The sequence below is a fragment of the Palaemon carinicauda genome, chromosome 10 (assembly GCF_036898095.1).
Source record: "Palaemon carinicauda isolate YSFRI2023 chromosome 10, ASM3689809v2, whole genome shotgun sequence".
Taxonomy (NCBI): Eukaryota; Metazoa; Arthropoda; class Malacostraca; order Decapoda; family Palaemonidae; genus Palaemon; species Palaemon carinicauda.
Genome location: NC_090734.1, coordinates 76039618 through 76053376, shown reverse-complemented (window position 1 = coordinate 76053376; position 13759 = coordinate 76039618). Strand labels below are relative to the sequence as shown.

Genomic DNA, 13759 nt, shown 5'->3' with positions numbered 1-13759 from the left:
GAAGAACAGTTACATATTTTAAAGGAGGAATTGCGGTTGTCTAATGAGCGAGAGGAGAGGTTGTTGGTGGAGAATGCGAGGCTAAGTTGTGAGAATGAAGAGATGCAAAGGAAACTTAGGGAACTTCAGGGAACTGTAGAGAGAGTGGAAGAGGGTGTTGAGATGAGGATGCGGGAAAATGAGAAACGAATGGAAGCTATGATAGGGCAAGTAATGGGAATGATGAAAACTGTCATGGGTGAAGGTGCAGTCGGAGGAGTAGCTTCTGCTTCGGGTAACGGGTTGATGGTGGAAGAGGATAGGGTAAGTGATAATGAGGAAGGTAGTGATAGTGATATTGAAAGTAAAGGGACTAGACATAGTAAGATTGGAACGAAGGGTGATAGGAAGAATGAGAAGAAAGGTAAAGATAATGTGAAGAAAGAAAAGAAGAAAGGTCAGGGTGTGAGTGAGGATGATCATGAATGGGTGAAGGTGGTAAGTAAGAAAAAGGGTAAGAAGGAAATAGTTAAAGATAGGACTTTGAGTGTAGAATTAGGTTCATTGTATTCAAATGAGGAAGAAGGCAACAAAAATGGAGTAGGCAGTGAAGATAGTAGTGAGAATGAAGTAGAGGAAGTTTGTAAGACAGTGTTTATGAGAGGCCTGGAGAGGAGGGGAGCAGACCGGGAGTCAGTTCTGTTACTGAAGGAGGGTTACAAAATACCTTTTGTACGGAGACCTCCTCTAGTAAATTTTCCGATAGACCTCTCTCCCAGGTATCGAGAGGAGACAAAGAGACAGGCTTTGCGACATCAAGTATCTCTTTTGTTGGAAAAGGGAGCGGTGGTGAAAGTCTCGGACCTTCAATCCCCAGGCTTTTACAACCGTCTCTTCCTGGTTCCGAAGAACACAGGAGGTTGGAGGCCAGTGCTAGATGTAAGTGCTCTCAATGTGTTTATTGTAAAGACAAAATTCACGATGGAGACTACCAAATCTGTTTTAGCAGCTGTAAGAGAAGGCGACTGGATGGTCTCTCTCGACCTTCGGGATGCATACTTCCACATTCCGATTCACCCAAACTCTCAACATTATCTGAGGTTTGTGTACAGGAAAGTAGTGTATCAGTTCCGAGCACTTTGCTTCGGCCTCAGCCCTGCTCCTCTTGTTTTTACAAGGCTCATGTGAAATGTAGCGAGCTTTCTACATTTGTCAGGGATCAGAGCCTCCCTTTATTTGGACGACTGGTTACTCAGAGCATCGTCTCTTCATCGCTGTCTGGGGGACCTCAAATGGACATTGGACCTGACCAAAGAGTTAGGTCTCCTAGTGAACGTAGAAAAGTCGCAACTGACTCCATCCCAGACAATTCTTTATTTGGGGATGGAGATACAGAGTCGAGTTTTTCGGGCTTTTCCGTCTCCCACAAGAATGGAGCAAGCTCTGCTCAAAGTCCGTCACTTACAAGAGAAAAGCAGTTGCTCTGTAAGAGTTTGGATGAGCCTCGTGGGAACACTTTCATCGCTGGAACAGTTTATCTCTCTGGGGAGACTCAACCTTCGCCCTCTCCAGTTTCACCTAAACCACCATTGGAACAAGGAGAAGGGCTTAGAGACGATTTCTATTCCGATCTCCAACTCAGTCAAGGCATGTCTGACTTGGTGGGACAGCAACATCAGACTTCAAGAAGGTCTTTCTCTCGCGATCAAGAACCCAAACCATGTGTTGTATTCAGACGCATCGGATTTGGGTTGGGGAGCGACACTGGACAATCTGGAATGCTCAGGTCTTTGGTCCACAGATCAAAAGAGACTCCACATAAACAGCAAAGAACTTCTGGCAGTCCATCTAGCTTTAAAGAGTTTCGAGAGTCTGGTTCAGAACAAAGTGGTAGAGGTGAATGCAGACAATTCCACGGCCTTGGCGTACATCTCAAAACAAGGAGTCACTCACTCCCACTCCCTTTAAGTCACCGCAAGGGACTTTCTCATTTGGTCAAAGTCTCAAAACATCTCTCTTTTGACGATATTCATGCAAGGAGAAATGAATGTCTTAGCAGACTGCCTCAGCAGAAGAGGACAAGTCATCTCCACGGAGTGGACGTTACACAAGGATGTGTGCGAGAAGCTATGGGTGACATGGGGTCAACCCACCATAGATCTCTTTGCGACTTCACTGACAAAGAGGCTCCTGACTTACTACTCTCCAGTTCCAGACCCAGAGGCGGCCCACATAGACGCTTTCCTACTCGACTGGTCTCACCTAGACATCTATGCCTTCCCACCGTTCAAGATCCTAAACAAGGTGCTTCAGAAGTTCGCCTCCCACGAAGGGACCAGGTTGACGTTGGTTGCTCCCCTCTGGCCATTGAGAGAATGGTTCACAGAGGTACATCTATGGCTGGTGGACATCCCAAGAAGTTTACCGTTACGGATGGATCTCCTGCGTCAACCTCATGTAAAAAGATTTCATCAAAGTCTCCCCGCGCTTCGTGTAACTGCCTTCGGACTATCGAAAGACTCTCTAGAGCTCGAGGGTTTTCGCAGGAGGCAGCTAGAGCGATCGCGAGGTCTAGAAGATCTTCTACTATCAGGATCTACCAATCTAAATGGGAGGTTTTTAGAGGCTGGTGCAAGTCCTCCTCTATTTCCTCTTCCAGTACCTCTGTAGTGCAGATTGCAGACTTTCTACTTTATCTTAGAAATGGTCGCTCCCTTTCTGCATCTACCATTAAAGGCTACAGAAGCATGTTAGCTTCAGTTTTTAGACATAGAAATTTGGATCTGTCTAATAACAAAGATCTTCAAGACCTTCTCAAGCCTTTCAAGACTTCCAAGGAGCGTCAGATTTCTACTCCTGCTTGGAACTTGGACGTGGTCCTTCAGTTCCTTATGTCAGATAGGTTTGAGCCGTGAATTCAACCTTACTCAAGGATCTTACACTCAAAACTCTTTTTTTAGTGAGCTTGGCTACCGCAAAGAGAGTTAGTGAGATACATGCTTTTAGCAAGATATCGGCTTCTGCGCTAATAAAGCAGTATGCTCGCTTCAGCTTGGTTTTTTAGCCAAAAATGAACGACCATCTCGTCCATGGCCTAAATCGTTTGAACTTCCCAGTCTATCTGAAATTGTTGGGAACGAAGTTGAAAGAGTTCTGTGCCCCGTTAGAGCTCTTAAATTTTATTTAAGTAGAACCAAATCGCTGCGAGGTAATTCAGAGGCTTTATGGTGTTCGGTTAAAAAGCCCTCTTTACCTATGTCGAAGAATGCATTGTCTTATTTTATTAGACTTTTAATTAGAGAGGCTCACTCTCATTTAAGTGAGAATGATCTAAAATTGCTTAAAGTTAAGACTCATGAAGTTAGAGCGGTGGCAACTTCAGTAGCGTTCAAACAAAATAGATCCCTTAGAAGCATTATGGACGCAACCTTTTGGAGGAGCAAATCTGTGTTCGCTTCATATTATTTGAAAGATGTCCAGACTCTTTATGAGGACTGCTACACGTTAGGACCATTCGTAGCAGCGAGTGCAGTAGTGGGTGAAGGTTCTACCACTACATTCCCTTAATCCCAATATCCTTTTATCTTCTCTTGAAACTTTTAATCTTATTTTTGGGTTGTATGTGGAGACTAAGAAGTCTTCCGCAATCTTTTGATTTGGCGGGTGGTCAAACTTGTTTCTTGAGAGCGCCCAGATCAAGGGTATTGATGAGGTCCTAGAAGTCTTTCAGCACCCTGAGTGGAACGCTGGGCTTTGTAAGGATAGCGGACTAATGAGGCAGAGTAATCTCAGAGTCAGCTTCCTTATCAGGTACCTATACTTAAGTTTGTTTTTTGAATAATTGTCAAAAACTCTTGAGCGTATATTCCTTTAATGTTTTAATACTGGTCTCTACCCTCCACCATGGGTGTGAATCAGCTACATATATATCCACCGGCTAAGTTAAATATTTAAAAATGATATTTTCAATTTAAAATAAATTTTTGAATATACTTACCCTGTGGATATATATAATTAAAGGCCCCCCATTCCTCCTCGATAGAGACCCTACGGACTGAGAAGAACTGAATTCCTGGGGAAATATATGCAGTATCCTGCCGGCAGTTGGTGCTGGTGTTCACACCCCGCAACCATCATGGCGATCGCTCGCGAGTTTTTGGAATCTGTCGACCGTCGGAGACGTTAGCTTCATATATATCCACCGGGTAAGTATATTCAAAAATTTATTTTAAATTGAAAATATCATACTTATTAAAAGAACATGTAACAATTTTAAGAGAGCATTAGCTCTTAATTTTTTACCGCTTCCTTGAGGGTTGGTCAAACTGTCGTGAACTAGAGATGACTGTCTTCTTGTACTGAGTGCAGGTGAATATTTTTGGCTGTGATCCAATATTTCATTCTATAGACCAGCCAAAAGGTAGAAGTTTTGCACACCTTCCCCATTCCTCCTGTGAGTAGGAAGAGCATCCTTGCTCTTGAGAGCCACTTTCTCTGTCAGAAGGGAGTAATTGAAGCCAGGTAAAGTTAGGTTATACTCTGTTCTTGAAGGCACCCTCCTCCATTCCAAGGAAGCGACAGAGCTCATATGGCAAGCATTTCCCCAGGATTTGGTTATCCAGATGGTGAGCTCGGTATGGCTAATACTTCTGACAAATTGGTAGCAGGTAATGGTCCCTCCAGGGATCGAGTACCCACATTATTCAGCTCGAGTAGAACGTGTTTGTTCACCTTCCTGGTCCCATCCATGGAACACAATAGCATGGCCTCAAGTCAAGGGGTGTCCTGGTCTTCTAGCTTTTAGGTAGGTCCTAAGAGAGATAGGCTCTATGATGGGGGTTGTATAGAATGTCTCTCTCTTCCTAGAGCATTTTTCAGTAGATCACTGACTTCCTCACCTGTTTCTACCAAAGAAGCCCCTCAGTAAAGTTTGGACCTTTATTCTTTGTGGGAATGATCCATGCTTGAAGGGAGGTTTGTGGAGTCTTGCTTATGCTCTGACTCAAGTCCCTTGGTGGGGTGGTCCTTATCTTCTGGGTATGTACGTATGAGCCTTCTGCTAACCTGAGGAGGCATCATGAGGTTTTTTCCTCAAGAAGACTGTTTCTTTTCTACCTTGACAAAAGAAATGGAGAAGAGGAGGCTCCTCAGTATTGTGTGGATCCCACCTCAATGGGGGATTGTTCCTTGCTACAAGGGAGCTTTGAGGAGTTTTGCCTATTCTGAGTCGTAGGTCCTAGGATTGTATAGTCTTATCTCCCAGGGCACTAGCACATGCCCCTACTGCCTACCTGAAGTAGGTATCATAGGAGTCTTTCCCTTAACACTGTCTCTTCTCTGCATCAACAAGAGTGTAAGAGTTTCAGCCACTTCATGATATCAAACATAGGAAGGATGGGGTTCTGGTGTCTTTGTCATATTGCAGACTGTGTGACAAAGACCCAGTACCTGTCAGTTTCAGAACACCAGTTCGGAACTTTCTTGATCCTATCTTTCCGTGAATGTTAACACGAAGTTACATAGTGTCACATCAGGTCACTACAGTGCTACTTGAGGAGGACTCGGCACCCCATATGCGATTAACCATTTGCAACTCGTCATTAACCAACTATCTTTTTAACGATTTAGTGGCAATTCCAGCAACACTGAAGACATCCCAATTTTAAAAGGAATCAGATTTTATAATTAGGAAAAATACTGATTACTGTACTTATAAAATTTGTTAGATTTATTTAATCAAGAAAAAATACAAAAATAAAACAACAAATGCTGAAAAGAATAACAAATAAAATCACTAGAAATAATAAATATTAAAAAAGAATAGTAAATATAATAATAAAAAAAAGATTAAAAATGACTAAAATTATTAGAAAATAAGGAATAATATAAATAAGAAGAAATGAAAATTGATGACAGAATTAAAACAAATATTTGACTGAATGTCCTTTTTAGGTTAATGTTCTTGGGAAGCAAATCCATCAGTGAAATGTCCATTCAGTAAAATTTCTATCAATGAAAGGTTTATGGGTTTTCTGTATGGTTGCATGAATGATAATCAGTTGCTTGCTATTTTTAATCTCATTTCAGTCTGCTGTAAAATGTCCAGACATTCATGCATTTTAGATGTCTATGCCTCAGATTACTACAGTACAAATGTGGTATGAGGTTAAAAATGGTAAAAAACAAAAATGATTGTAGCATGATATAAGAAATGTTGACTAGGAGTTTCAACATGGATTTAAAGTTAACTGAAATTTGGGTATGGTAGTTTCTCTGATGTGAGACTGGCTATGAGAAGAAATGAGGACATGAGATGGTCAGAAACAGTTTTTAAGAAAAGTGCTTGAATAAGAATGGGGACAGAATGTAGTCAGATCAGAATAGAGAGTATTGACTGGGAAAAAATTGTCATACAATACAGAGGACTTCTGCATTGGTGTTATGGAGACAGAATGACAAAATTCAGAATGATGAAAAGTAAGTATTGTAAAATGTTATATTTGATGGTAGAGGGGCAAGATTACATTTATTATATATTATATTACATATAAAAATAAGACTATATATCAGTTTAGTGAGATCAGTGTTACTCTATGGACATGAGTCATGGTATGATAATGAAACAATCTCCAATAGATTTAGAAGATTTGAGAACAAAGCCCTCAGAAGGATATTGGGATTTGAATGGCAGGACAGGATTTAAAATAAAACTATAAGAGAGATTACTCGAGTGCCATATATAGATGAGATCATGATGAGGGGTAGATGGAGATGGTTTGGGCATGCTCTTTGCACTCCCAAGAGAGATTAGTTCACCAAACGTTTAGCTGGGCTCCACAAGGCACAAGAAGTAGTTGGAGGACCCAGGCCTACTTGGCTGAGAACTATAAAGCATGAAGTAGGAGATGATGAATGGAGAAGTATTGAATTAAAAGCTCAAGATAGAGGACTGGTGAAATCTAACTGAAGCCCTGTGCGTCAATAGGCGGAGGAGAAGATGATGGTGATGAAACTAAAGTCATTTATGCATAGAAACACCTTGAAGACTGAACTTTTAACACCTTTCACTTGTAAATTTTCATCTATTTTAACATACTGTGCAGTTTACAATTAAATATACCATTTTATGGAATGTTGGTTATTTTCTTGCAGTTTAAACTCTCTTTGTAAGATGTATGTTTTTATGCATAGTACAGTGTAAGTGGTAATGGTACTTATTTTGTTTTAATCCCTTTATTTTTTGCAAACCTCTGTTATTTTAGTGATAGTGTAATCTGAGGAATCATGTATTTCAGGGACTCCTTGGATGCACCTCAAACTGGATTCAAGGGCCAGGGGACTGTGAACAGCCTAAGTGAGAACACAAACAAAGAACCTGAAGAAAAGGCACTTTTGGCATCAGATGATGTGAATAAAGATCCAAGTATTTTCTTGAATGTATCCTTAATAGAAGATGACTCCTCCATATCCAAACCTCCAGATGTATCATCAAAGATAACCAGACCTGTAGTAAGAACAATTCTTCATAGAAAATCCTGCTTATCTTCTGCAAGTGGCAAGCAGTATGTGAAGCTGTTATCTCAAACTAAACCAAGATTGCCTTTAAGAGAAAGTGAGTAACTCAAAATCAATTGGTTAATTGCTTTTTTAAGATAATAAATATTGTCTTTAACTAACTGGATAATTTTATGTTTAGATTTTTTTTTGGTTTAGGTGTTGTTATATAGTCCCAGGGGCTTTTCAGTAAAGCCTGGAACAAAGAATCCTATATGACATGATATACCAAAAAAATATCATGTTTCCTGTCTTAGTGACGGTGTATGAATGGCGAGACTCTTTCAGGCTCTATTGAACCCTTCACAGCACCTCTAAAATTGAGTTTGTGTGCATCCACTCAGAACAATTGCCAATACTTCATGATGGTGCTTACCATGGCGTTTGTTTACTTTACTTACTTTACTTTGATGGCTGCTTTTCCGGTCCCATACAGCAGGGGAACCCCATTCTCTACAGGACCTCCATTGTCGTTTTATCTTATTTGTTCAGAGTACAGTATTTAACGCTTCATGTCTCATATTCTTCATTTATTGTTAAATCGTCACTGTCAAAAGACTCATGAAATAAGAAAGTCTTCAGTTTCCTCTTGAAAGCCTTAATGTCTTCAATCATTCGAATGTTTCGTGGGAGCCTATTATATAGTCTCGGGGCCGCATATTTAAAGGCTCTGGAGCCTACTGTAGACATATATCTAGGTTCCAATAGTTTGAAGCCATCTGTAACTATTCTCGTGTCGACACGATTTGTTGGCTCCGCAATATGTAGCAATTCTCTTAAGTATTTTGGACGACCGGTTCTGATAACTTGGTGGGTTATTGTACATATTTTAAATTAAATTCTTGCTTTAATCAGTAGCCAGTGTAAATCGATTAGTATAGAGGTGATCCTTTCTCTATTTATTATTTTTAAATATGTAACTTCCCTGGTAGTTATATTTATATAGCTTAAATCCCACGTTTCGTGGCACGCACGGCAGAAATTCAAATTTCGCGGCAATCGCCGCCATGACAGTAGGTGGTCATACATGAGCGCCATCTCTCATAGGTTACCAGAACTATTCCCAACATTCTTCAGAAATTCCCTGCCATTGATCGAGTCAGCACTTGGAAAGTTCAATTTGCTGATATATTACTTTATTCTACAATTTGGTGAAGTCCCTTTTGTCTGATTATTGTTAATGGCTTTCGCTGCCTTTCAACTATCGAAGATATTGGATTTTCATTTTCACACGAAATAAGATAGTTTTTTGTTGGTCCAACTTGGACAGTTTAATTTAACTTGTTTTTCAAGATGGCTCCCCTGTTGTTAAAATTTGTGTGTAGGGCTAGACCGGCTTTCAAGCAGCTCTTGATTCCCACACAGTATGTAGCAGAGGGCATGTGTGTATTTGTTTTCTTTTTTATGTTCGTAAGATTGAAATGGATAGGATCAAGGAATTTCTTCCCCCGGCTTTATTAACTAATGAAAAACTCTTACAGATATAATGGAAGGAAAAACATTTCAACATTAATACATTATAACGTCATTAGGCGAAATCTGAATGCCTTGAAGGAAATCAGTCCGCCATCGCGATGACGTCACAATCCTGTGACGTGATCTACTTAATATGACTTGCAATATGTGAATTTTCTTTTTCTTGCAAGAAATGTTTAAAATATTAACTTACTAAGCATAACTATTTTAATTTTTATAATGTAGGGAAATATATTATTTTTAAGTATATATTTGTCCTATTAGTATATTTCCTTTAGTTAACTTCCTGTGACGTGATCTACTTGATATGACTTGCAATATGTGAATTTTCTTTTTCTTGCAAGAAATGTTTAAAATATTAACTTACTAAGCATAACTATTTTAATTTTTATAATGTAGGGAAATATATTATTTTTAAGTATATATTTGTCCTATTAGTATATTTCCTTTAGTTAACTTTCGATTTATTTAGAGATTTCACGAGCGTGTCAATATACCCTACGTAGTACTCTAGAAGATCATTATTGTTTCACAATACTTGTATCGTTATTTAATGTTTCGATTTTGAGAATACTAATATTTATCATATAGCCTATTGTATTTTCTTTTTAGCCCTAGGCGAAACAGTATATTCTCTCGCAACGGGCAGGTCTATTATGATCTAATGTGAAATAGTTAAAATTGCTAGTGTTCAGTGGCACGTAAAATGATGCAGTGCAGTACAGTACAGGCAATTTACGCTACGTTTTACTCTTGACGATCGTTATTGTTTCACAATACTGGTATCGTTATTTAATATTTCGATTTTGAGAATACTAATATTAATCATATAACTTATTGTATTTTCTTTCTAGCCCTTGGCGAAAGAGTATATCTCTCGATACGGTAAGGTCTATTAAGATCTAATGTGAAATAGAAATAGTTAAAAGTGCTAGTGTTCAGTGTCACGTATAATGACGCAGTGCAGTGGAGGGTGTGTTCGTTCGTGTCCATCATACTCCTAGCCCGGGACCTCTTCCACGCTCCCCAACACCTGGGAGAAGGAAAGTCGAAAGGCGAAGGGAGATGTCAGACCTTGATCAGCGAACAAACGTCCCCTCGAGCGATCCTGTTGACGTATCCCAGTACGCTCACCCTCGCCATTGGAAAGGTGAGGTAAAAGTGGTTTCCTCGCCGTCGGTTGATGCGAGGCTGGCGTTTTACATTTTCCCTTCCTGCTAGACAAGAGAGTTGCTCGTCATGGGACCGAGCGTCGAGATCGCCCCCTCACACCGATCTGGACGCGTTTTTGGGAGGCGGCATAGATCTTGTCGCTGCAGCGCTCATGGATGCTCCCTCACAGCATGCTTAACACATGCAGCATGCTGGATGTGCACGAGCTGAACTCATACTGTACACATGCGAGCAGGACGCTCCTCTGCGTCAGAATTGCGTACGTCATAGTTCCGAGCGTGTTCTCGTAGCAAGAACGCAGGCGAGCTGCAGCGCTCATGGACGCTCCCTCACAGCGATCTGGACGCGTTTCGGGAGGCGGCAAGGTTCTCCCTTGCGCCATGCTGGACGCATGCAGCACGCTGGAAGCTTACAGCAACCTGGACGCATGCAGTATTCTGGACGTATGCTGGACTCTTGCAGTCAGGATTTGTCCCCACAGCATGATAGACAAACAGTTGTCTCTCCTTCACGATTTGCTGGACGCGATACTAACGCTTCTTCGCGTCACACTGTAAACATACAGCTTGCAGGACGCTGGAACCTCACGGCAACATGGACGCATGCAGTACTCTGGATGCATGCAGCATTCTGTACGCATGCTGGTCTCATGCAGTCAGGACTTGTTCTTGCTGCATGATAGACAAGTGGTTGTCTCTCCTTCGCGACTCTCTGAACGCGCAGCTAACGCTCCGTCGTGTCACGCTGTTGACATACAGCATGCTGAACACACGCTGGACGCACGCGAGCAGGACTTACCCTCGCAGCATAGGGGTCACGATGTTGATGCTTCCTTACAGCATGATGGACTTATGCTGGAAGCACTGGAACCTGTCTCTCCCTCGATACTTGCAGAACGTAAAGGTGATGCTTCTCTACAATTGGATGGTATCCTTTACGATGTTCCATCAGGACAGGATGAGTTCTTTATGGAAGACGATAACCGACAGGATGACGCGGTTTTGTCTCCTACCCATTCAACTCAGGAGATCGATGTTCCTTTAGTCGAAGTTTTCGAGGACGAATCTCAGGATTCGCTGCAGTCAGCTGACCTTAAAAGGCTACTGACAGTTTTAACATCTCTGTATCCAGAGGACTTTACTCAACCTATGCTTCAGAGCCCGCCCTCTCAGTTTTTGAAGGGCAGACCCCAAAATACGTCCTCCTTCAAGAAGATGGTTCTTGCTAGATCGGTTAAGAGAGCTTTCATAACTCTCAACCAATGGACGTCCAAGAGGAAGGATCTAGGGAAGGCCTCCTTTTCCTTTCCTCCAACTAGACTGGCCTCCAGATCTAGTGTTTGGTATTCGACTGGGGAAGTTCTCGGTTTGGGAGTGCCTGCCTCCTCCCAGGGAGACTTCTCCAGACATGTTGACTCCTCACACAGGTCAGTCATGAGCAAGTCAAAGATTATGTGGTCCAATTCTGAAATGGACCATCTGCTGAAGGGAATTATTAGGATAATAGAAGTCTTCAGCCTTATGGACTGGACTCTCGGAGCTCTCGCAGAGGCCACAGACCCTAAGACGAGGCTCAGATGCATCTGATTGCCTGTCTGGATAAGGCTGTGAGGGATGGCTCCTTCGAACTTTCCGCCCTTTTCACGGCAAGAGTTTTTAAAAAGAGGGCTATGCTTTGTTCCTTCTTATCTTCAGGTTTGTCCCTTGTTCAACACCCGGACCACAGTCAGAGGATTGCGGCTGGAGGTCAAGCTCGCAGATTCCCAAGACAGCAAACCTAATCAAGAAAGTGAGACATGTAATCTCCAGACACTAGTGGAAGCCAGGCTTTCCCGCTTTTGGCGAGAGTGGAGCCAAAGGGGTGCGGACATCTGGACGATCAATGTCCTCAAGGAGGGATACAAGATCCCCTTCCTGAGAATACCTCCCATGTCGTCGATACCCTTAGAGTTGACAACAACCCACTCAGGGAACAAGGCAACAGCTCTTCAAGAGCAAGTGAACCTTATGCTGTCGAAATCAGCCATAGAAGTGGTAGAGGATACCTCCTCGGAGGGGTTTTACAACAGACTTTTCCTAGTTCCGAAAAGCTCGGGGGGATGGAGACTTGTCCTGGACGTCACTCCATTGAACATGTTCATCAGCAAAGTAAAATTTGCCATGGAAACTTCAGCGTCAGTCCTTGCAGGCACCAGTCAGGGAGACTGGATGGTGTCATTGGATCTGCAGGACGTGTATTTCCATATCCCGATACACCCGGACCACAGAAAATTTCTAAGTTTCGTGTTCCTCAAGACCACTTATCAATTCAAAGCACTCTATTTTGGACTGAGCACGGCTCCCTACGTTTTTACCCGGGTGATGTCCAACGTGGCTCGCTGGCTTCACCTAAAGGGAGTAAGGATTTCTTTGTACCTGGACGACTGGCCACTCAGAGCAGAATCACAAGTAAAGTGTCTGGAGGCTCTTCAAATGACAATGTCCTTAACGCAACAGTTAGGTCTGATGGTAAACCTGACCAAATCTCAACTAACACCCTCACAGAATATCATTTATCTGGGGATGAGAATCGGTTCAGATCGCGCACAAGGTGCGCCGGAAATGCCGCAAGGACTTTCCCCTGGTGGTCACCCGACTACGGTTGACGATCCCTCGTAGCGATCAGTACACGGTTCAGTTCGCGCACACGGCGCGCATCAAGTGTCTGATCTGTCTGAACTAAATAGGTCGATTTCGTCCCTGTTTGACGCATACGATTCTTGAACAGGGGTCTGTGGGTAGAGTCTCAGAAGACATGGCACATAAATATCAAAGAGCTAGTGGCCATTCACCTAGCCCTCATTCACTTTCCGAAGGAAGTCCGAGGAAGATTGGTTCAGATCAACGCAGACAACACCACTGCGTTGGCTTACATCAGAAAGCGGGGAGGCACTCATTCGGCCTCACTTTACGAGGCTGCGAGAGATCTACTTCTCTGGGCGAAAGCGAGGGACATAACCCTGATTACTCGCTTCATAGAAGGGGAGAAAAACGTCAGGGCGGATCGGCTCAGCAGAAGAAGGCTAGTTCTAACTACAGAGTGGACCCTACATCACGAGGTGTGCACCAGCCTTTGGATGTTGTGGGGTCAACCCTCGATAGACCTCTTTGCCACACATATGACAAAGAGGTTGCCGGTATTTTGCTCTCCAGTCCCAGACCAGGAAGCAGCCGCAGTGGACGCTTTTCTTCTGAACTGGGAGGGTCTAAACGTGTACGCTTTTCCTCCATTCAAGATCCTGGACAGAGTCCTGAAAAAATTCAGGGAATCGCCCAACGTCCGCATGACCCCGATAACTCTATTTTGGCCCATGAGACCTTGTGTTGCGGAGATGATGGAGTGGCTGGTAGATACCCCCAGAACATTACCACTATTAGGGTTTATCAATCCAAGTAGGACATATTTAGAGTATGGTGCAGGAATAACAAACTTTCCCCTACCAGTACCTCTATAGCCAATATAGCAGATTTTCTGTTGTATCTGCGTACAAAGAGAAGCTGGCTGTGCCTACCTTCAAGGGTTACCGCAGCATGCTAGC

At 42.5% G+C, this 13759-nt stretch overlaps 1 protein-coding gene across 2 annotated transcripts in view; it reads left to right on the top strand.

Annotated features, from left to right (window-relative positions):
- The window catches only part of LOC137648651 (uncharacterized), a 522517-nt gene that overhangs the window by 211994 nt on the left and 296764 nt on the right, over nucleotides 1-13759 (top strand). For both annotated transcript variants that reach the window (XM_068381656.1, XM_068381655.1), the window contains exon 6: nucleotides 7275-7591. In XM_068381656.1, the coding sequence (XP_068237757.1) occupies nucleotides 7275-7591 (317 nt within the window). The remainder of the gene's footprint in view (nucleotides 1-7274; nucleotides 7592-13759) is intronic.